The 22,339-nt window shown below is 37.2% G+C and overlaps 2 protein-coding genes across 2 annotated transcripts in view; both read right to left on the bottom strand.

Annotated features, from left to right (window-relative positions):
- LOC140169172 (protein mono-ADP-ribosyltransferase PARP9-like) overlaps positions 1 to 3,597 on the bottom strand; it is an 11,051-nt gene extending 7,454 nt beyond the window's left edge. Inside the window, exons 1-2 of the mRNA XM_072192428.1 lie at positions 3,264 to 3,597; positions 2,529 to 2,774 (exon numbers count right to left, since the gene is read on the bottom strand). Coding sequence (XP_072048529.1) covers positions 2,529 to 2,774; positions 3,264 to 3,597 — 580 coding nt within the window. The remainder of the gene's footprint in view (positions 1 to 2,528; positions 2,775 to 3,263) is intronic.
- Positions 1,269 to 19,332, bottom strand: LOC140169672 (uncharacterized). The gene is made up of 8 exons (XM_072192961.1): positions 18,978 to 19,332; positions 11,308 to 11,405; positions 7,493 to 8,210; positions 6,726 to 6,973; positions 5,511 to 5,771; positions 3,264 to 4,953; positions 2,372 to 2,774; positions 1,269 to 1,314 (listed from the first exon to the last, which is right to left on the bottom strand). The coding sequence occupies exons 1-4, from the start codon at positions 19,279 to 19,281 to the stop codon at positions 6,957 to 6,959; spliced, it is 1,137 nt and encodes a 378-aa protein (XP_072049062.1). The 5' UTR covers positions 19,282 to 19,332; the 3' UTR covers positions 1,269 to 1,314; positions 2,372 to 2,774; positions 3,264 to 4,953; positions 5,511 to 5,771; positions 6,726 to 6,956.
- Between the last annotated feature and the right edge of the window lie 3,007 nt (positions 19,333 to 22,339).

Here is a 22,339-nt window from a genome sequence, read left to right as displayed (position 1 = left end):
ATGGTGGCAGAATGATGATCTTCTTAGGGTGGGAGATCCAGGTGCGTCCACTGAATTGACTCGTAATTCCAGTGATAAATGTATGTTTTATCACCTTTAACCTATATAAGATTATGGGACTCACTTAGAAGGTATTCTGGAATACCCTAATGTTAATGGATTAATGTTGGAAAACACTTTCATCAGAGTTGTCATTATTTTTTGTGGCTATCTCATCGTTCTTGTTTGGCTCTTTTATTCATTATCAATGCCACTGCTTGTACTAGCACATATATCATTAATGGTGACGTCGGTAACTCTTTTGGACCTTAGATGATCTCCAAGGACGCTCATTCCATCCTTGAACTCTAAGGACCATTTCGCTGCTGTCGACTATTAACATGATCAAGGGCTTCATCACCATTTACAGGAAATATACATTGTTAAATTTCATTTGAGTTTACACCACCGTGTGGAGAAATTTCCATGATGACCATGTGTTCACTTCTTGTAGTACCTGTGAATTCAAGGATGTAGGCTTCCTATCTGCAGAGTGTCCTGTCCATATTACACAGGAAAATATGCCATTAAGTGCCAGGTTGGCACTTCAAACTGATACCAATGTGGCATTTGCCAGTTTCGACACAGATGAATGTGCAAGGGGTCCGCACAACCAGGCACTTGCAGGCACGGGCCACATTGGCATTTGCCATCAATATCCAGAGTAATGGTAATGCCAACCCCTGCCAGATTGACACTTGCCAACCTGGTACAATTGGCAGATGCCAATGATTTCTGACACTCTGGATATTGATAGCAAATGCCAATTTGGCCCGTGACTGCAAATGCCTGGTTGTGCAGACCCTTGTACATTCATCTGTGTCGAACCTGGTAAATGTCACATTGGTATCAGTTGGCAAGTGCCACCCTGGCACTAGGTGGCATATTTGGCCTGTGTAGTTGGATTCAGAAAGATTTTTGTAGGGACGAGCTTCCAAATGAGACCAAATTCATTACCGTGCGACAAGGTAGCATACCTTGTTCTGCGAACTATCACACTGGTAAGTCAATATCATTGCAAGAACACTCTCAAGAATGTCTTTTTCTGCTCAATACAATAATTTATGAGTTGCAGAAAAATACCTTGCTGCAAAATTGAGATAAGTTGACAACATTTAGTTGTTTTGATTCTGCCAAAAAATGGATTCAAATGGGATTTGTGTGTGCCTTCTACATTTAATACCTCCAAACACGTTTTTTGATCTAGCTTACCTTGAAAAGGGTGTTTCATTTCAGCTCTGCTGTCATGGTTATGAAACAGTGTCCCACGTACATCTGTGGATGGATAATGTATCACTTGACTAGCTTGACTAACCCCTGGACACTACTGTTCATCATTCCTAATTGGTTGATAACTTATTTTAAAAAATACTCATTTCAATTGGCAATTATGACTAGGCTTTTCAGGGCTCTGGTATGAGCGTTTGGATAGTATTTTTTGTGGGACCTCAAAGCACATAAGACATATCAAATTGCATTCGGCTTTTCATCCCAGCTACATAGACTTTAAGTACATATCATTAGATAGTGGCTGGGATAAAAAGCCGACGATTAATTGAAAATGTTGACCTTACATATTGAATATACACATTGTTTACCCAAAAGACCTATTTTTTTGTTATCTTCAATACAAAAGATCTGCGATTTCCATTGATCACCGGCTTTTCATCCCAGCTACATACACTTTAAGTACATATCATTAGATTTATAAAGTTTACTTCGAGGACTGTTAAATATCAAAAATATCAATTTTTAATCATTGTGTATTATATCGCGAATTTCAAAAAATCAAAATTATTTGATATCAGAAGGACATTCTTCATATTCAGAACCCGGATTCAGAATGTCATTCGGTATGTCTGATGTCCTCTCATGTCCACAAAAAATACTGCTTAAACGCTCATACCAGAGCCGTTGAACTATTTATGGTCAAACTTGCAGATGATTTTATTATCGCCCTCCTTGATTGGACACAATATTCATTTTGGCCAATCGGCAGGTAGTTCCCATGGGGTTAAAGTAGACAGGCGCCACGTGGAGACATGCCCCACACGATTTGCATTTCTGTGATTGCATGGCCCCTTGGAAACCTCTTTGGCACTGAAGCTGCAAATCATGAGGCTTCAATATTCCCCAAGACGGCTGCACTTTATATACACTAGCGAGTATCATTTTCAGGGCGAAGGATCTTGATACTGATTTCTGTGCGATATATAATTAAATTTAAATCATCACGATGACCCGTTAGTCACATCCATAAATCTTGAAAAATTATATTAGGCATGACATTTCATGTTTACTGAAATGTTTACGAAATTTAGGCCACACCTACCGGTTATTGCATCCTTTGAAAGCTTTGCAGACCTCCTCTTTGATGTTGGTAAAGCGAACCATGCGAACACTACTGACACCGGGGTGGTTAGTGAAGTGCTCGGCTGTAGCTCGAACTATAGTTTGAGCGCACAGAGCTAGCGGGAAGCCGTATATACCAGAACTGATTGCTGGTATAGCGATAGTGGCAAGACCAAGTTTTTCTGCTTCTTGAAGGACGTTGGTGATGGCGTCATACAGAATTTCCATTTCTTGATTATTGCCACCACTCCACCGAGGTCCCACTACATGTATGATTTTCTTACAATGAAGGCGACCAGATTCAGTGACAATCAGCTCTCCAGAAGTAAGTTCACGTCTTTTATTATTAATGTCGTAGCTCTCGTCTTGAATAGCATCCCCACCTACAACAAAAAAAAGTTTTCCAATGCATATACCTTGTACTTTTTAAATACACATTCAAAAATATTTTATTAATCCATTATTTCCCTGATCTCAACTGTGCAAGACTTTAGAAGTCTCCTTATTTTACTAATTTACTGAGCACCAATCATAAGTGCAATTATTTACTATGGGAATAAGGCACCTAAGAAGGCATAGATATTTTAGGTTTGGTCTTCATCAATAGGTGTTTAAAACAGATTTTCGATTTCCCAAGAAACGCTGACTGAGAAAACGTCTAGACATCAGAGAAACGCGTGTGATATATCGTCAGCCTACTACGCTAATTGCCTTAGTCATTTTTTCGGTTCAAGCATGCATCAGTTACGTAATTACGTGGTGGCTAGCCAGTAGGTGTCTTTTTAAGCTAGCGCCATAATATGTACCGCAATAATTGTAGTCTGATTACAAAATCGATATATTTCAACAAGATAACATTTCACATAGCTTACCTGCTTCTACTATGGCTAGTGCCACGCCACCTTCATGATTCATTTTGCTGTTAGCTGCGTTCACTATAGCGTCCACATTTTCCAACGTCAAGTCTCCGAGACACACCTGAAGAGTTTGTCCCGACGGGGTTTTGTATTCTTGGAGTACACTCGGATGAGTGGATGGTCCGATCACACCTGTCGGTGTTCGTCTTTTTCTAGAATGTTCCTTCTCGATGATTTTTATGTAGCATTTATGTCGTTGTTGAATTGGATCCAAGAATGCTTGGTCATCATGCAACGCGTGAATGCCTGTCCTGCTAACCGGGTGAGATTTTTCGATGATCTTTTGCATCTGGTCCCGAACTACTTGCATCGCCATCTTGACGTCTTCTGCTTTTCCTTTGAAAGATATTTCAGGCTTTGTTCATATTGCCAGCTTACTCTTACCGATCTGTGAATTTCAATGTCTCCAAAGTGTATTTGCAGATACCGTACTTGTGCTTCAGTTACAGGTTTATCATTATGGTAGGAGATGATGTAATTCTTCTCAGCATTCGCTTGTACATATTCTGCGATACTTTCCTCAATAAGTACAACAGTATCTCGAAATCCAGCAATTTCAACACAGCCACGTCTGGGATCAAAGCACACTATTGTTATTAAATCATTCAGCGACTGAATGAATTTATCTCCATCTTGATTTTGAAATACCGACAATTCTTCTGGTTTACGGTATCCTATTTCTTTGTATTCTATATCTTTTTCAAGAAATGCACAAGTTGTTCTTGGCATCTGTTTCGTTTCAGCCGTTACTTTTACGCTATCGTCTTCGACGCAACTAGCTCTTATATCTTTATCTTGAAAGATGTCGCAAATTTCCCTTTCTGCTCTAATGACAAACGCGGCTTGCAACGTATTCAGTTTTGGTCTGCGTGAAATCAAATCGTTCAAGGTTTCCGACACCAGTAGCCTTGCTTTTACCAACAGCGGTCGTTTCCCCTTCCAACTTTTACTCTGCGTTTCTCTTTTGTAATGTAGCCTTTACGTTAGGGTATTTCTGTCGTATTTTCTCTATGATCCGACATGATTCTAATTGCTTTATCTTGGCAGGATTGAAATCGATCAAATCGGTGGTGGTCGATTCAATCTTACGCTGAGCCACTCTTTTTTCTAGTTCTTTCTTAAATGACGCTATTGCGTTTAGTACATTGTCCCTCAATCCCCTCAAAAGGAATTGTTTTTCATTGATCACACTGATTCTAACATCATGTTCAGCGGAGATATTTGCTACCTGCGTTTTTATCGCCTCAAAGTGATGTCCGTCAGTAGGTGAATATAACTGCGCATCATATTGGCTATAGTACTGCTTCACTAACTCGTGTGCATTATTTTCCCACTCTTTCCAAGAAACATCTTCTCTTCGTTGATGACAGGTTCAATACGCATTTTCCGTTGGTTCTCATTATAAGGCCAAACAAACTGCGCATTTTTCTGCAGTAGTTCAGCTCTAAGTTTTTGCGGTGATTTGTGGTTTTCATGATGAATTCAGTAATACTCAACTTGACATCAACGGTAAATGGTGCAGGCAAACATCTATCGGGCATGAATGAGGCATCTGAAGAGGATCCCAAGCACTCTTTAAATGCCTCTACAGTCAACGCAGTGTTTTCGAAACGTAAAGGTTCCACTCGTAGAATTCTGTCAACATCTAAAATAATTATAATAACAATAGTCTTAGATTATATTACACAAAAGGAAACAGACTTTGCGACTCCTAGGGAGGATTATTAAACATGTTTAGGCCCTTTGAGTGATCCCCAGTGTAAAAATTTAAATTGTTTATGAATAGCTTATAAGAGAATGATAAGTCATTCAAATTGTCACCTAGTATTTTTGAAATGAAAAATTTGGCAAAAAACGAAGAATACAGCAGTATTGAGAAAATTGAAGCCCCATTCAAATACATGAAGCTAATTTGTATACTGTCAGTATATATATTACGGATTCATGTAAAATGCCTTATTTTGTCTTAAATACACGGCTTTCGGCTGAACCACTAGCAGGCTATGTTGACACATTTATGACAATGACAAATATACCAAAATCTGAATTTTGATGATTTATACGATCGCCCGGAAGAGCAAATCACTAAATGGGCCTTTAGCTGAATAACATAACAGAAGTAATGTTCGCAAAGAGTAAAATAAAACGTTTAGCCCCATATTTACGAGCCCTAAATATATTTAATTACATATCAACTCCTACCTGCAATGTCATTCAGGAACACTAATGCTTGTCTGTCAGGTTTCATGTGGACTGCACTGATGTACTCTGCACCCAGTTCTACACTCTGCTCTCCTTTTTCTTTTTCAACAATTTCTTCAAAGAAGTACTTGATTGTGTCCTTGTGAGTGTCAGATGGTATTCCCTTAACCAAAATGCAGTCCGATTTATACACGGGTCTGACGTCAATACGAGTTTTTTTGAAGATCTGCCCTTTCAGTCCTCTGAGCGTTTGCTTAACATCTGTAAATAAATTAAATTGTAATTAAAAAGTTACAAATGAAAATATTCACTTTTAAGATCACCTGTATACACATGCTGCAAAATATGGTCAAGCATGCTGCCTTTCCATTGAAATATACAGGAACATCTTCAGTTGTGCCAAAGGTACCTTTTCCAGACTTGTCATCTAATCTGGAATGTCAGCGCTCATTTGGTCACGTGGGTATTAGGGTATTAAATAAATTGCCTTTTATAAAATAGCTTACGCTTACTGGTCAATGGGAATTGACACATCATTAATGTGAAATTTCGTCAAGAAGCAACGGATATTTGTATTGATACTGTTTTACGAAGATTACTTTCGTAAAGAAACAAACCAAAGATTTTATGACATCCTATGAACCATGCTAGATCGTGTGGGGGTGTGTGTATCGGCGGGGGAGGGGTACAAATTCCGATTACGTTTGCAACAATTATCGGTCTTAAAGGCCCATTCAGTGATTTGCTCATCCGGACGATCGAATATCATCAAAATTCAGATTTTGGTACATTTTGTCATTGTCATAGATGTGCTAACATAGCCTGCTAATGGCTCAGTCAAAGGCCGTGCATTTTAGACCAAATACGTTATTTCAAATGACACTGTAATTTATATACTGGCAGTATATAAATTAGCTACATGTATTTGAATGGGGCTTCAACTTTGTCAATACTGCTGTTTTCTTCGTTTTTTGCCAAATTGTTCATTTCAAAAATACCAAATGACAATTTAAATGACTTATCCTTCACTTTAAGCAATTTATAATTTTATTATTTTACACTTGCGCTGGGTTCACTGAATGGGTCTGTAAAAGAGAATTTGCAATATATTCAGGCTTACGTTTATTAAATGACATGAATGAAGGGGGTTGGGCAGGAAATAAAACTAGTTTCGGTCATATAACTATGACCTTTGGGTTGTTCCCTATGACTTACCTGCGATTTCCATTGAATAGCGTACTAGGGCAACACCATTGTATTCCTTGCTATACTCAAGGATGGGATCTTCATGAATTCCAGTCTTCGCTTCAAGAAACAAGAACAAACTTTCATCATCTGTAGCTGGCAGTCCAGTAAGGAGAAGGCATCGCTTGTCCATTTCAGGCGGTGTTTTTCGTATTGCTTGCACAACTTTCAGATGCCGGCCTTCTAGATCATGGGATTTCTTCAAACTGCCTCCACAACTATGAAAATAAACAATAATAATAATAATAATAATAATAATAATAATAATAATAATAATAATAATAATAATAACAATAACAATAACAATAACAATAAATAATAATAATAATAATAATAATAATAATTATAATAATAATTATAATAATAATAACTACGACAGGTGCGCTTGTCCCACCCTACCACCGGGCCGGACCGGGATCACTGAACCAGGGGTGGGGTAAAATATATCCAAATTGTCCGCTGCCTGCTACTAAAAATGACATTACTGGACAAATGCGCGCGAAGCGAGTGAAAAATTGCAATTTTAATGCTAAAATGGGTCAGAATTAGGACATTATTGTGGCCAAGAAGGTTACACATTACACTATTTGGTAAATTTTGTCACATGAGCGGGCGGGGATTTTCCCCTCCCCCGAGCGCTACGCCTATTCGTACATCCTTCATACACCATGTACACACCCCATACAAAAAAAAAAACCAATGGAGCAAAAGTGTTAATCTTATGTTATTGTCAGTACCTTTTGAATCCGTGAAAGTAATGTTGATTTTCCCTGTTCTTGGGTCCTCTACGAAGCCACCTTCAGTGATTGTCCCTCCGACTAGCTTAGCTTCTTTTGTAAAATAACGTCTTACAGTCCCTGCGTTCTGGTAGCCCGACACATCAATGCTTGCATGTCGCTCAACGATTCCCGAATGTCTGCTTTCAAAGTCCAGTACTGTTATACTTGATGAGTCCGAATGATTTCCCGCGTGATCTGGAGATGTTTCATAGTCGGCCCTTAAAGGAGCAATATTGGAAGGGCGTGTTTCAAAGTCGGCCCTCAAAGGTGGAATATTAGAGGGAGTAGCTGTATTCCGTGCTCCTAATTGCATTGAGAAGCTCTGTGGAGATAAGCTCACACGTGACATATCCATCATGGAATCAAAAGGAGTTGCCTGGTCATCGTCGCGTTTTTGTTCTTGACCAGGACTTGGTAGTGGCGAATGTAGTGAAAAGTCCCGATTTGAAATATGAGAATGCGGATTTCGTACACTAGTCGATGTCATCTTCACATCATCGAAACTTGAATACCTTTGGGCACTGTCCGTCTCAGCAAAAGCCCCGGATGGATTAGAGTACACTGGCGGTGTCGGTATATGCTGTTCCAAAGATGTCAGTTGCTGCTGTTGAATGCTTGGATATTCAAGTTCCTCACTTGGTTTGTTATCTTGAAAACCCCCTGCTCCTCGTTGGTCCTTGAAAATAAGAAGAAAACAAATTTGATGATGTAACATAATATACAGGGTTTTTCTATACATAGAGTTGGTCTCTCTCCCTTGATAAAGACAAGTTTTGTCTTTTCGAAACGCGGTTGTTAATTTTGTGCATTTATTTGTTTTTACCCCCATTGGATGTTGTCTCACATTTTTGCTATTTTTAAATTTCTTTGTTAGTGTGACACACTTGTATCCTTTTGGATCCATCCGTTGGTTTTCTGTTGCTCAGTAGGAATAGAATTTTCTAGTTTTTACAAAAACATAGGAACAACAACTGTTTGTTATAATATCCAGAACGGCGGGGTCAAATTTCAAAATGAAAAACAAATGGGGAAGCAAGTTTATTACGCAATAACGTGCGCTAATCTGTTTAAGTTTCTGACCGAACAGTTCTTTAAGCGCCAGCATGTAGTGGGCCTGTATTTATTTATTTATTTATTTATTTATTTATTTATTTATTTATTTATTTATTTATTTATTTATTTATTTATTTATTTATTTATTTATTTATTTATTTATTATTTTTTTTTTTATCTACTTAAGTTACTTCCTTGCTTACTTACTTACATATTAGTTAATCAATTAGTTAATTAATTGATTAATATTAATTTACTTATTTATTTTATTAACTACTTATTTTCGAAAAGGATTTGCGTTGAGCGCTTAATTTGATCGTGTAAGTATTTTCTGGTGAAGGACAAATGTTAGACAAAAAGGTACCACACATGTAATATAATCTAATGTGAAACTTATCAGGCTACATTTTAAATCAACTGAAGGAGCCTATAACGGCTTTTTTTTTTTTTTTTATTTATTAAGGGGGAACATACTTTTTTGGAACCGTTTAGTCGTATTACAGAACCGGATTTACCATTGGGCCAGATGGACCTGGGCCCCAAATATGCCCTGTGCATATTCCTTTTGTTATCTCGTTTTGGTAAAAAATATGGTAAAATTGCAAAAATTGACTGGGTCTTTGCATAGCAAAATGCACCTTCATTTGTGGCTAAATTAGTCTGAATTTAGTATATTTCGCCAAAATATGGTAAAATTGCAAAATGTTGCGCGCTTCGCATTGGGTCTTTGCGTAGCAAAATGCACCTTGATTTGGGGCTAAATTAGTCTAAATTTAATATTTTTCGCGCGCTTCGCGTGCAAATATCCGAGTAAAACCCGTGCTTGTCTCCCCGCTGTCACTATCGACCTTATAACTAAACCAAAACTGGGCACTAGAGTGTTCTTGCCTTCCTCATGGTGAGTTTGGGGCCTCCAAATTTTGGCCGGGCCCCCAAAAAGGCAAATTCGGCTCTGGTTGTATAAAATAGTAACAAAAGTTTTAGTAAAAATGTAGGTTCAAAATGTAAGGGAACATAGTGAAAACTTATCATTCAGTGAAATATAATCTAACACTGTATTGCTTTAATTTGGCAGAGGCACGTGATATGCACAATGACAATTACATTGAGTACAGCTGGTGCACAAATATATACATAGTGTCAAAGGTTATAGTAATCTAGTATTGCATCTTGCTCATTTGCATATTATACTTCTGTTCTTATTATTATGCCCTGCCTCATATAAAAGGGGCATTTCGTGATCCATAGCCTCATCCCCCCACTTTTCTCAATCACTGGAAACCTCTGGCTACATAATGTTTATGTACAAAATATTTCTTGCAGATTAATTCGTTTTGCTAAGATATCGTGAAATTTGAATTTCGTTCTGGTGCACCAGAACGAAATTACAACGTATTGTCTATGGAGCAGTGTAATACACATAATCATGAGTTAATACACATAACTCACAAACGCCAAATCGGAATCAACTGAAAGTTTGGGAATAGGCTTTTTTCGTGGATATGTACTGAAAAATGTCATAAAAAGAGGATGCTAGGATCACGAAATCCTCCTTTAAGATCCCCACAAGAAATTATATTAAGCAATTGACAATGAGGGATAAAATATAAGTGTTAAGTGTTCAAATTGCTTCAAGCTTATTGTTTGGACAAATTGACTATATTGTGAATTTTAAACTTTTTTTTACATATTTTTACACTTTTTGTCATATCACTTGCACGTGTATTTACCTTCGTTAAAGACATAATTTGCTCTATCGCCCTCATTTTTTTCTACTTTTTGCATGATTGTATTGCCAAAAGGTGCACTCTTAAACATAAAAGTAGAAAGATTAAGCCTGAAGTGTTTAAATTAGTAGAATTTTTGTAATGAAACCGAGGATTCCCGTGGGTTACTTTCATCATTTTTTAACCTCATTGTTTCGGCTTAAAATGATCAGAAAACCTCCTTGACTGTTGTTACTAATATAATAGTAATAATTTTTGGTAAAGAATAACAAAATTCATATATATAGGCCAAATTGACCGAACTCAAACATTGTGGTTTAAGTGTATGTCAGATGTAGCTATGTAGTAATAAAGATGGCAACCTGACAGCATTGAAAAGATTTTTTTAAAGTGTAGGTAGCTAGCTATAGCGTTTGGGGCTGTGCAATAATTATGTACCAAAAATATTTGCCCCCCCCTTTTTGATGTGCCAAAAACCTTTGCCCCCCCCTTTGACGTGCCAAAATTCTTTACCCCCCCCCCTTACACATGCAAAATTTTTGGGAACCCAAATTTAAAACCTTAAATTGTCTTATCATATAATGCGAGCGTAGCGAGCAGGAAATTTTGCATATTTGAATGTGTTCCTAACGTTTTCCTACACCTTTTTAGAGCGTAATATAGAATTGGTGCCAAAATATCTGTGCCAAAAATCGCTTGCCCCCCCCTTTCGACCTGCCAAAAATCGCTTGACCCCCCCCCTTTCGACCTGCCAAAAATGCTTGCCCCTCCCTTTGGCCTGCCAAAAATCTTTGCCCCCCTATAATTCACCAGACCGGGGGTACACATAATTATTGCACCACCCTTACATACAAAAAAATGCCAATCTATACGATTTGTAGATGTTCTTATTCCGCTAAATCATTGACACTGTATTCCAATATACATTTGACATCATATATTACGAGACAAAGTACACTACTATGCTCATTTAAATAGACCATAATTACCTACCATGTTATCGCTGGGCGGTGAATTTCCTGTCACTTCGAAGGGAATGATTCGTTCATTGATTTTAATGGTTCTAGAACATTCCAAGACTCGTCTAACAGCTGCAACCAAATAAAAGAAAACCGAAAACAAAGTACCGGCATTTTAGAGTTACTAATACTGTATTGACTGGGGTATTGACAGGGATGCAAATGAGATCAATGCTATAAATATGCACATTCACATGGCATCAGAGGCGGTGCAAGTGGGCATGGGGAAACTGGCCCCAGTCAGACCCCCCCCTTGCCATTCCCAAGTAAAAAACAAAAACAAATTTAATAACAATTCCACATTTTGCGACAAGTTTGCAAAATTGTGATGATTTTGCCCCCAAACACACACCCCGAACATGCCGAACAATTATAAATATTAGCATGTGCTACTGGTCTGTTTTTGTTGTTGTTGTTGTTTCTTTTTATCGTCGTTGTTATTTTGTTTTGTTTTTTAATCAGCAGTTATTTCATGATGAAAAATCACTAGGGAGAAGTAATACATTTGTCTAAAAGGGAAAAAGCACTGGTACGTTCACGCGGTACCTCTGCATTGAACCATGTCATGCTGAAACTCGCACCTGTAAGATTAGTATCTTTGAAAAGACCGGTATTGTATTCAATCTACGATTGCAAACATCCACAGGTGATGAGTTCAACCTGCTTGTAGTGCAGCGCGATATATTCGAAATTGTTTTCACCTATTGCTATGGTAGTTAATCCGATTTATTATTAAATGAATATTGATATCATGCTGAATATTGATATCATTCTGATCACTCGCACTTGTAAGATTAGTATCATTGAAAAGAGCAGTATTGTATTCAATCTGCGATTGCAGACATACATAGGTGATAAGTGCAACCTACTTGTAGTGCTGGACGGTATATTAAAAAAAGTTAATCCGATTATTACATCAATATTCATTTCCACATCAATATTCAGTTCAAAATGTACAGAAACCCTTATTATTACAAGTATTATTTCAGAATTTTCAGTATAGAATAAGAAATTTAAAATTGGAAGTAAATCGTACATTGTGGCTTTAATACTAGTGGGAAATATATATATATCGAAAATCTATGATAAATTTAAAATTTATATTTTATTTAAATTATTATTACTATTATTAGTAGTAGTAGTATTAGTATTTAATAGTAGTAGTAGTAGTAGTAGTAGTAGTAGTAGTAGTAGTAGTAGTAGTAGTAGTAGTAGTAGTAGTAGTAGTAGTAGTAGTAGTAGTAGTATAGCATAGTATAGTAGTAGTAGTAGCAGCAGCAGTAGTAGTAGTAGTAGTAGTAGTAGTAGTAGTAGTAGTAGTAGTAGTAGTAGTAGTAGTAGTAGTAGTAGTAGTAGCATAGTATAGTAGTAGTAGTAGCAGCAGTAGTAGTAGTAGTAGTAGTAGTAGTAGTAGTAGTAGTAGTAGTAGTAGTAGTAGTAGTAGTAGTAGTAGTAGTAGTAGTAGTAGTAGTAGTAGTAGTAGTAGTAGTAGTATATTTGCTGATCCATTGAACTTGCTAATTCATTTTCATGTGTCTATTAATAATAAATATAGATTATTATTTCTAGAACTAAAATTATTTTAGACAAATAATTACTTTGCATATTGTTTGTGTTTCTAGAGTAAAATCACGTATACCTTGTTAATTATGTTTAGGCCTATACAAAAACTTCTCGGTTTCATATTATTTGATTCTACTAGCCTAACCTTATACCTCATTTTCATACATACCGTCCGCATCTGTAAATCTCAACGTAAATCGTAGACTGCAGTCTGCTTTGTTTTCAACGACTTGCAAAATCTAAATGTCACATTTAGATCCGTTTTTAGAAACAATTCTTTGAAATGTATGATCAGTTTTTTCACCAACCGGTCTCGATCACATTATCACATCGTCCTTATAGCATGATGTGCCTATCTATTCCTCTGACATGATGTCTACTCTAGAGTATTAATTAGCCATTTTTAAGCACAAGAAATAATTTGGAACAACTGACAAAGAGAGAACGATACCCGGGAAACGATACGCACTAGGATCCACAACATGCTCATCTATCAGGGGAACAGTTCTTAAACCCTAATAAATTTGTACATTAATTGAATGACCTTTGAAGATTTGGGTACAAAAACTCATGCTCTGCAACTTGAGGTCAAATTTTGCACTATGATTATGTAATTGAGGTTATTGAACTATGCCATTGGGATGAGGCTCTTGTGGTCCATAGTGACGGTGACAACTTCCACTGCAGCTGCACTGCTCCAAAACTGAAGACGGGATTCTCCATATAAACCATATATAATTTACGCATTGCGAAACTGTACTGGGGAATCCCGGTTCTCAACATTAAAGGACAGGGATATCATTTTTCATCCATCTTTACCAATATTGATGGCGTTACTTAGAATATATTTTGTAAATAACTTAAGATTAGCAATTATCTTAAACTGTTGCGATTTGGTAGTTCACAGCATCTTGCGAATGGTAGTGAGCTTTGGCAAACATTGCATTGATCATTTCATAGCGAGCGTATAGAAGAAATCAAATATCACAGATATACTTTTGTAAATATATCACAGATATACTTTTAGGTCCTGTGGTTCCCGAGTTACGTTGTAAAGATGGCTGAAACAACAACAATTTCTAAAACGTAACAACAATAAAACAAGCACGTTTTCAAAGTATATGATTTGTAGAATGAACTTTTGCAAAACATCAAAGAGTTATTTTTCAATAATATATTGATTTAAATGATGAAAATGTGTCACTCCAAAGTGCGATCGATATTCGCAGTGGAAGTGAGGAAATAAGAGGAATAACTACCATAGCAATAGATAAATAAAATTTTTGGTAGTTAATCCGATGAATACAGCCTGTCTCAAACAAAATTGTGCAAATGAAAAACGCCCTCTTTGGCAATTAGAAAATACCGTTGTGGCATAATGCTTACATTAACGTCAAGGGCATAGTCTTAGCTCTCCAATGCCGTTTGTTCTGTTCAATTTGCTTGTTTTAATCTCGAGATATGCTTACTTAACAACGAAAGGGTGAAATTGTGCCACTTTTACTAGGGAAGAGGGCTGTACATGTAAATCAATGATATCATCAAGTTTATCAAAAGTTCCTTCGTGAAATCAAAAGAATGCATCAACTACACAACAATACACAATTGTTTTTACTGTTTTATCATGATCCTCTTTTTCCACTTATAACAAATTAAAAGATCAATATTTCACATTCTGCTGTAAATGCAAACTTATAGATCACTTGACATGTGACGTCATTGCCCGGCAGTATGCGCACGCATTATGGCATTTTCCATTGTTCTTTGCCCTGCAGTGTGCGTGCGCATCGTAGTCTGCTCAGGGCATGTGTATTTTAAATCTCCCACCACATTTCATATAGTACAAGAAAGCCATTGAACAGTGTAGCGGTTCGTTCGGGCATATCGACAGACCAATCCCTCGTCTTTGTTGATAAACAATGATGTAAAGTGGTCTATAGGTTAATGAACTTAGACAAGTTCATGAAATTGGACAAATTAATGAAATTAGACAAAATAATGCACGCGCGCTGATGTTGATGCGTCTAATGCACGAGCCCCGAAGGGGGGAGTGCATTAGACGCATCATCATCAGCTATCATTGGTTTATATTTACAGCCCTATTCCCTAGTAAAAGTGGCACAATTGTGCTTTTACCCTTCCGTTGTTAACTAAACATATCTCGAGATTTAAAAAGCAAATTGAACAGAACAAACGGTATTTGAGAGTTAAGACTGTGCCCTTGACGTTGATGTAAGCATCATGTCACAACGGTATTTTCTAATGGCCACAGAGGGCGCTTTTTACTTGCACAATTTTTTTTGAGACAGGCTGTAGATATTACTGTCTGTCCAATTAACTTAGACACCCGGTTTTCATTATTTATTTGACAAAAATATATAGGTTAGAAAAAAGTCATGAAAGAAAATGTTCTAGTGAAATGCCCGGTGAAATCTTTGTCTTTAATTTTAACTATATTCGGCAATAAATCGGAACCAGAGAATTATTCCCAATGATGAAAAACTTTTTAAAGGCTTATCAGAACGGATACAAAGAATTTTCAAAAAACACAAGGTAGATACAGCCATGAAACCCCGCCAAACTCTAAGACGCATTTTAGTCCACCCAAAGGACAAGAGAGACAAAGAAAAAACGGGCAATTGCATCTACGAAATTGGATGCCAAAATTGTGATCAGACTTATGTTGGCGAAACTTCGCGCATGTTTAGAACTAGAATGGCAGAACACAAAGCTGAAGTCAATAAGGCCACTAGCAAAAAAATACACCCGCTCTGAACGCAAGTTATCAGAAAAGGAACAGACTAAATCAGCAATATCTGATCATGTTGCACGTGCCAACCATGTAATAAATTGGGATGAATCAAAGATACTTGGGCGGGAACATGACAGGAGGTCTAGAGAAGTTCGAGAAGCCATGGAGATAAGAAGAAGGGGAGAAAGACCTTAAACAGAGAGGAGGGCACATACTTCCTAAGCCACGTTTACGACCCACTTTTAAAGACTGGGAATGAGTCTAAGCAACACCGGAAACCAGTCTCATGTGGATCAGATGACCAGATCAGTCATACCTGATGAAGTCCTCCGATGCGTAGGACGAAATGTTGTAGTGAGTAGTGTAGTGTTGAGAAGCATAATGTCAGTTCGTTTATTCAAAGGATATGATTTGTAGAATTATTACTTTTGCAAAGTATTATTTTTCAATAATATATTACGATAATTAAAATCGATATTTTGGCTGCTTCGACCAACAATACCGCGTCTAAGGGGGACCCAACAGTTGCCTTTGTGTATTCATGCTTTTGCTGGGCTACCACTTCTTTTTCTGCTTGCCTTTTCATCACTCTGAGTAGTGCGAACTGCGCCGCATTAATTTGCTCTTTTTTTACAGAGGTATTGGTTGGGTCCTGTTGTCGTGGTGGGGCAGTATTATTTAAATCTCATTGTCATAATCTAATTGTATCTTTGTATCTATCTTGGTTACCATAATTAAGATGGGGTGGACCATATCTGTATGTTCTTTTTCCCTTCAACCATGTGAATAAAAATGGAAAAACAAACAAACAACAAAATACCGCGTCTACCCTTGGCCTCCATTCGCCATACCATTTCAACATCTAAATGCAACGTACAACTGTGTCAAATGTCATGCTTAAGTTCCTCAAAAGTTCATGATCATCTCATGCAATGACAACCAAAGAGCTTTTAATAGAAATAGAGTCGCAATAGATTATATAATCTTTTGTTCTTTTGATGCCGATTAGAAGTTGCGACAGGCTATTCATAAAAGTGGTACCATTGTTTCGAAGAAAGGGGTTCCGCCATTAAATTGGTCACTGATCCGGCATCATATTAACGCTCTACACATCAAGCGAGTATCAATAAGTGACCACAATACAGTCATGTGTAAGGGCAGTCAGGTGTAAAGTGGTACCATTGTACTAATGTATCCTCAATGTGTGCTTGTGTGGGTCTGAAGACTATAAGGAGGCTTTAGCTGTCGATGCAATCATCTTTACCACCCACCTGACGATAGGCGTTTCATTTAAATAAATTGAATGTTCTTGGTGATCGATTACACATTAGAATGTATGAAAGCTGCCATGTCCAGTCCATGTATCTATATTACACTATAATGGTAATCGCTATACGTATACATGTAAGTATAAGTATAGGCCTATAAAGGTTGTTTTTAAGAAATTTCCATTTAATTTTATTTTAAGAAGGATATTGGTATAGAAATAGTGGCGTACCCAAAGAGGGGAGGGGGTTGGGGAGGGGCAGATTCACCTCTGTGAGAAGTCTTGGGATGGGAAGGAGGAGGGGAGGAGAGGATATGGAGAATGAGAGAGGGCTGGAGGAAGGGAGAAATAAAAAGATATAATAGAGACAAGTAGATAAATAGAAATATAAGGAAAATGATGGGAATGTGAGAGGGAGGGTGAGAGGGACAATGAGAGCGAGGGAGTGAGAAGTGTAGGCCTAGGAAAGAATAAGTACAGAGAAGGGAAAAGAAAGGAATGATAAATACATTTAATAATTATTATTAGGCCTATATAATAACTAAACACATAACAGCACTGGGCAGCCATTCGACGATGTCAATGCCTTTATTCGTTACGTAATTAAAACGCCCAGTCAGATGTATTTCTCACCTACCAAACACAACTCACCCAATTTCGCAAACTAGACGTTGAATGTACACTCTCATGAATATTGATTGGCAACATTTTCCAATATGTCAGCGCTCTAATCGGAAACAATAGAACAATAGACCCTGCAGAGCGTTGATGACAACCATTCAACATTTTATAGATTATTCAACGTGTTAAACCATGCATAATGCATGTCATACAGCGAACTTATTATTTTGTGCACGGAACTGTATTACTACTCTGGTATTACTATAAACAATTGATATGGTAGCCATATTGGACCCTTTCATTGGGGTTGGCTAACAGTATTTCAAAATAGCAATTGAATTAGCTGTTCGAATCATGTCTGAAATGAATACTGTTCTCGACCTTCATGATCTTGATGGACTGTGTTTTGATAAAATAATTATTGAATATAGCATTGAATACACTGTTAAAATTTAATTAGTCAAAAAAGAGACTAACTCGACTTGTTATTCAAGAAAAATAATGCTGAAATGATGTATTTGTATTGCCAAAAGAACAGTAATAGCATTTCACATTAATTTGAATAATTTCAAAATATGATAATAATAATAATAATAATAATAATAATACAGCATTTATTACGCATAGTGTATCGCAGATTCCTCAATGCGCTTTACAATAAGAAAAGGAAAATCATATTACAACACTTTGTCTCAGGGGGCATTCCAATAAACATTATCATGCATAACTCGCAAATGTAAAATCGGAATGAACTGAAGTTTTGGAAATAAGCCTTTTTCGTGGATATCTGCTGAAAAATGTCATATTAAAGAGGATGCTAGTATCACGAAATACTCATTTAAAAGGGCATTTCGTGATCCACAGCCTCATGCCCCCACTTTTCTAAAATAAAGTTGAGATTTTTATATCACTGGAAACCTCTGGCTACATAATGTGTATGTACAAAATATTTCTTGCAGATTAATTCGTTTAGCAAAGATATCGTGAAATTTGAATTTCGTTCTGGTGCACCAGAACGAAATTGTCTATGGAGCAGTGTAATACACATAATCATACATAACTCGCGAACGCAAAATCGGAATCAACTGAAATTTTGGGAATAGGTTTTTGTTCGTGGATATCTAATGAAAAATTACATAAGTAGAGGATGCTAGGATCACGAAATACTCCTTTAAATTGTTGTTCTTGTTGTAAGTAAGCACAATTGTTTCATAAATCTATTGAAAAACATATTATTATATATGAACTGCCCCAAATGTATATGAATTCCAGCTTTGTTGTTGTTGTTGTTGTTGTTGTTGTTGTTGTTGTTGTTGTTGTTGTTGTTGTTGTTGGTGGTGGTGGTGGTGGTGGTGGTGGTGGTGGTAGTGGATGTGGCGGTGGTGCCCGGTGGTGGTGGTGGTGATTTCTACATTGTTCAACACATTTAATTTCAGCTTACCTCTCCTTTCTTTAGTCTCCTTTACTTCATTAGTAAAATCAATACCACCTCCATTGCTTGTTTCAAACTGGAAAGAATATGTTGCGTGGAAGTGTTTGCCCGTGTGTTGTCTGTTCACAAGATCAACGTCACACCCTGTTTTCAGGTTTTGAAAATGAATGGTAAGCTTATCCTCCAACCGTTCAAAATCAATTCCATCTAAATACTGTCCATTAATCGTTACCGTAACAGAATTTGCCATCGGAAAAAAGAACAGACTAATCAGTTTGTGAGTTTCTTTGTCCTGAACGATAATGATGTTCATCTGATGATAATTCCTGATGAAATGAAAATTATATTGATTGCGTTCGAGTTGCGACATGGATTTTCCCGGGGACTTTCCCCGGCTATTTTTAGGTCTCAGCCGTGTTACATTTTACACTAGCATACATGCAGGTAAAATATATGAACATTGCGATGGCGCGTATTGCAAGCCATTAGGGTCATAACGTACTGGTAGCTACGCGCAGCTTACCGGGGTATAAAGCTATACGGGACACAGGAAGACGTCATACATTTAAATTTGATACAATTAAAATGGTGTATCAATCAAGGTGAAATGTATGAAATTATAAACAATTGACTCAGCAAACACAACACGTTTTCAACTTCATTCGCAAAAGCTTAGAAAAGGTTGCCAGAAAACGTTTAAATGTCGAGCTATTATAAAAGGAGATAATTATAGGCCCTAAAAGGCCATAAGGCCGTATCAAATTAATGTGTTTGTTCTCGTCCAGAGGATTTTCATGAACTGACGAGGGAGCGATTTTTTTAAATTAATGTAAAATTAGCGTTGTTAGTAGTTTTTTTTCCAACAGTGCTTAAGGAAAATGGAAAAGGCACTTCCAACCTTTGCTTTGCTCTCCTTACCTAACCCATCTTTCTCCCTGCATGCCCTTGCCTTTCTCCCGCATGCCGCTTACCCTTTGCTTTACTTTGATTTGCTATTCTTACTATACTTAAGGTTGTAGACGCAGGAGGCAATTCCATCAGTCCTCCTGTTCCTAATCGCCTCTCTGTAGTTACCAACCCCCAAATTCTACTCCCCTCGGAAAAAACGCTGTGATAAATGAAGCCAAATACCATACCAGACTTTAGTACATTGGGTGATGACTGATCAAGTATGGGTATTAAGTCGGTCAGTTTTACACTTGCACGATTAAGACAAAGATGGGAAAGGGTTTCACAGATACGTTACCACTGATACGTTACCCCCAATACGTACAAGTAATATTGCTCAAAAATGAAGTATTGTTGAAAAATCACCCATGCATTGTTTTGTGTTCTTAAACTATTAAAGTTTACGATTCTGAATGAATTTTATTAATTCTTTGTGGTTGGCATTTTGTCATTCCGGAGACCAAACTTGAACGCTTTATCGGAGAATGGGCCATTTGACCAATTCGACCTTATAACTCCTGAACTAGGCACTGTAGATTTTTTATTCCCTGTGATAAGAGGAACGATTTGCGATGCATTACAACAAAATGGGACTCTTTTTAAGTTTAGCCCCACTGTGACCTTCGACCCAGGGGGCCATATGGAAAGGTTTCTTTACAAAAACGATTCTCTTATAAACCATCATGCGCAATCAAATTCTTATCATTTCAGGTTTAAGGATACCAAAAAACATTGGTTCCACTTAAATGTAGGAATATAAAATCCCAAACCCATAGCGCCCTGTACTATAACATCCCACGGTTTGATGTGTTCATTTATTAATTTTTCCAACAAAACCTTATTATAATGTTCAATTCTAGACCTGAATAATACCAACAGCTATCACATTAAAGCCATATTATAACATTTGCTGAGGAGGACGCCTTCAATATATTTCAAAATTCTATTTTTACACGGTTGAAGTATACTTTACTAGATTTATATGCCCTGCAAAAAATAAGACTTTAGGTGCTGTAGTTTTGTCAAAATTTGCGATTTTAAATAAAACGCAGGAACCGTCGTTTTATTATTACGATGGAAATATTAGTCGAACGCGTACACAGTACGTACACTGCGAGCGGGATGGTACACACACACATATCAGGCCCGTGCAGTAGCACAACAGAAGGAGTGCCATGCATTGGCGACATCTGCGCTGGTAGTAAATTTCATCCTTTTCTGGGTTTTTTTTCTGGTAACTTTAATTCTATAAACTGTACATTTGTGTGCAAATTGAGGGCGCTATTTGCATATATTTTAAATTTAAATTAGCCAAAAAATATGAGTTATACCTTACATTTCATGACAAAAAGTTTTTTGAAAATTCCGTTGTCGTTTGTTAGTCTGTTTGCTGATGTTCTAATACTTTTATAACTTTCTACCCTTTGTAAAGATGCAAACAAGTTTTTAGATGAATAACGCCATCATTGTTCAACTTTTCTTTAAAATGACTCCGTTTTACATGCCATCAAACAACGGTGATCCATATACCAAAAATGGCCTCGAAAAAGGATCATTTATATAGCAAATGCCGCAAATGTAACCCATGCTTGTGGCAGGTCCGCGTATGGTCATTTGCGATATACATAATTATACGGAGTACCCCGGACCCTAGTGTAAATTTCGTCTTTTCACTATGTCCCTGTTTGGGTGTGTTGTTGTTTTTGCAACAATTGTTCGAATGTTTGGAAGGTTTTTTTAAGAAACGATGGGCTGGATGGTCAATTGCTCTAAATATTACGCAAAAACATTAAATTGAAGCTCAAACTTAACCATATAATATGTAACAAAACTCATATCAAGGATGCTTTGAACCAAGTCTAAGCCTAAACGTGCTAATTCTAGCATGTGACCTCATTTGACCTTTGACCTTGGATTGACCCTCAAGGTGTGGTACAATTTATATTAAGCTTGGGCCAGTGGTTCTTCTGATCAAGTTTGGTAATCACAGCATTTAATTTAAAGGAGTAGCAGCATTTTTAAGATGTTCACTAAATTTCCCCTCTTGCCATGAACATCAAGCTCCATCTTCATTTTCTTGAGTATTCTAAGGGGTCAAGGACGGTAGTGATTCTCTTCATATTGGAGTAGCATATCCCAAATGGCTCCGCATTTTCATCATGAGCCAAAGAGCGGAAGAGGAAGATTTACTTCTCAACGGTCATTAGGCTGGTGTTGAACATGTCATCATTGGTCACCCTTCCAACACTGGCCAACATGTTCCAGATCAGGGGCGAACTACTGCATATTAGTAGATCGTGGCTGCTGTGTGTCAAAAAAAAAAGAAGCTGAAACAGGGCTGATCACCCGTAAAGCTGTTGGGACTGGACTAAAGTAATTCCCAGCAAACTCTACGATTACGAAAACTACAAGCAAATCATTAA

The sequence above is a fragment of the Amphiura filiformis genome, chromosome 14, assembly GCF_039555335.1.
Source record: "Amphiura filiformis chromosome 14, Afil_fr2py, whole genome shotgun sequence".
In the NCBI taxonomy this organism is placed as follows: Eukaryota; Metazoa; Echinodermata; class Ophiuroidea; order Amphilepidida; family Amphiuridae; genus Amphiura; species Amphiura filiformis.
Note: the sequence above shows the minus strand (reverse complement) of the source record. Positions and strands in the feature narration are given on the sequence as shown.

Excerpts from the sequence above, each read along its gene's own strand:
- LOC140169672 (XM_072192961.1), bottom strand. The coding sequence starts at position 19,281 with ATGAACATCATTATCGTTCAGGACAAAGAAACTCACAAACTGATTAGT. Across the intron at positions 11,406-18,977 it reads GGAGACTAAAGAAAGGAGAG|CTGTTAGACGAGTCTTGGAA; the intron begins GTAAGCTGAAAT and ends ATTTGGTTGCAG. Across the intron at positions 8,211-11,307 it reads CACCGCCCAGCGATAACATG|GACCAACGAGGAGCAGGGGG; the intron begins GTAGGTAATTAT and ends CTTATTTTCAAG.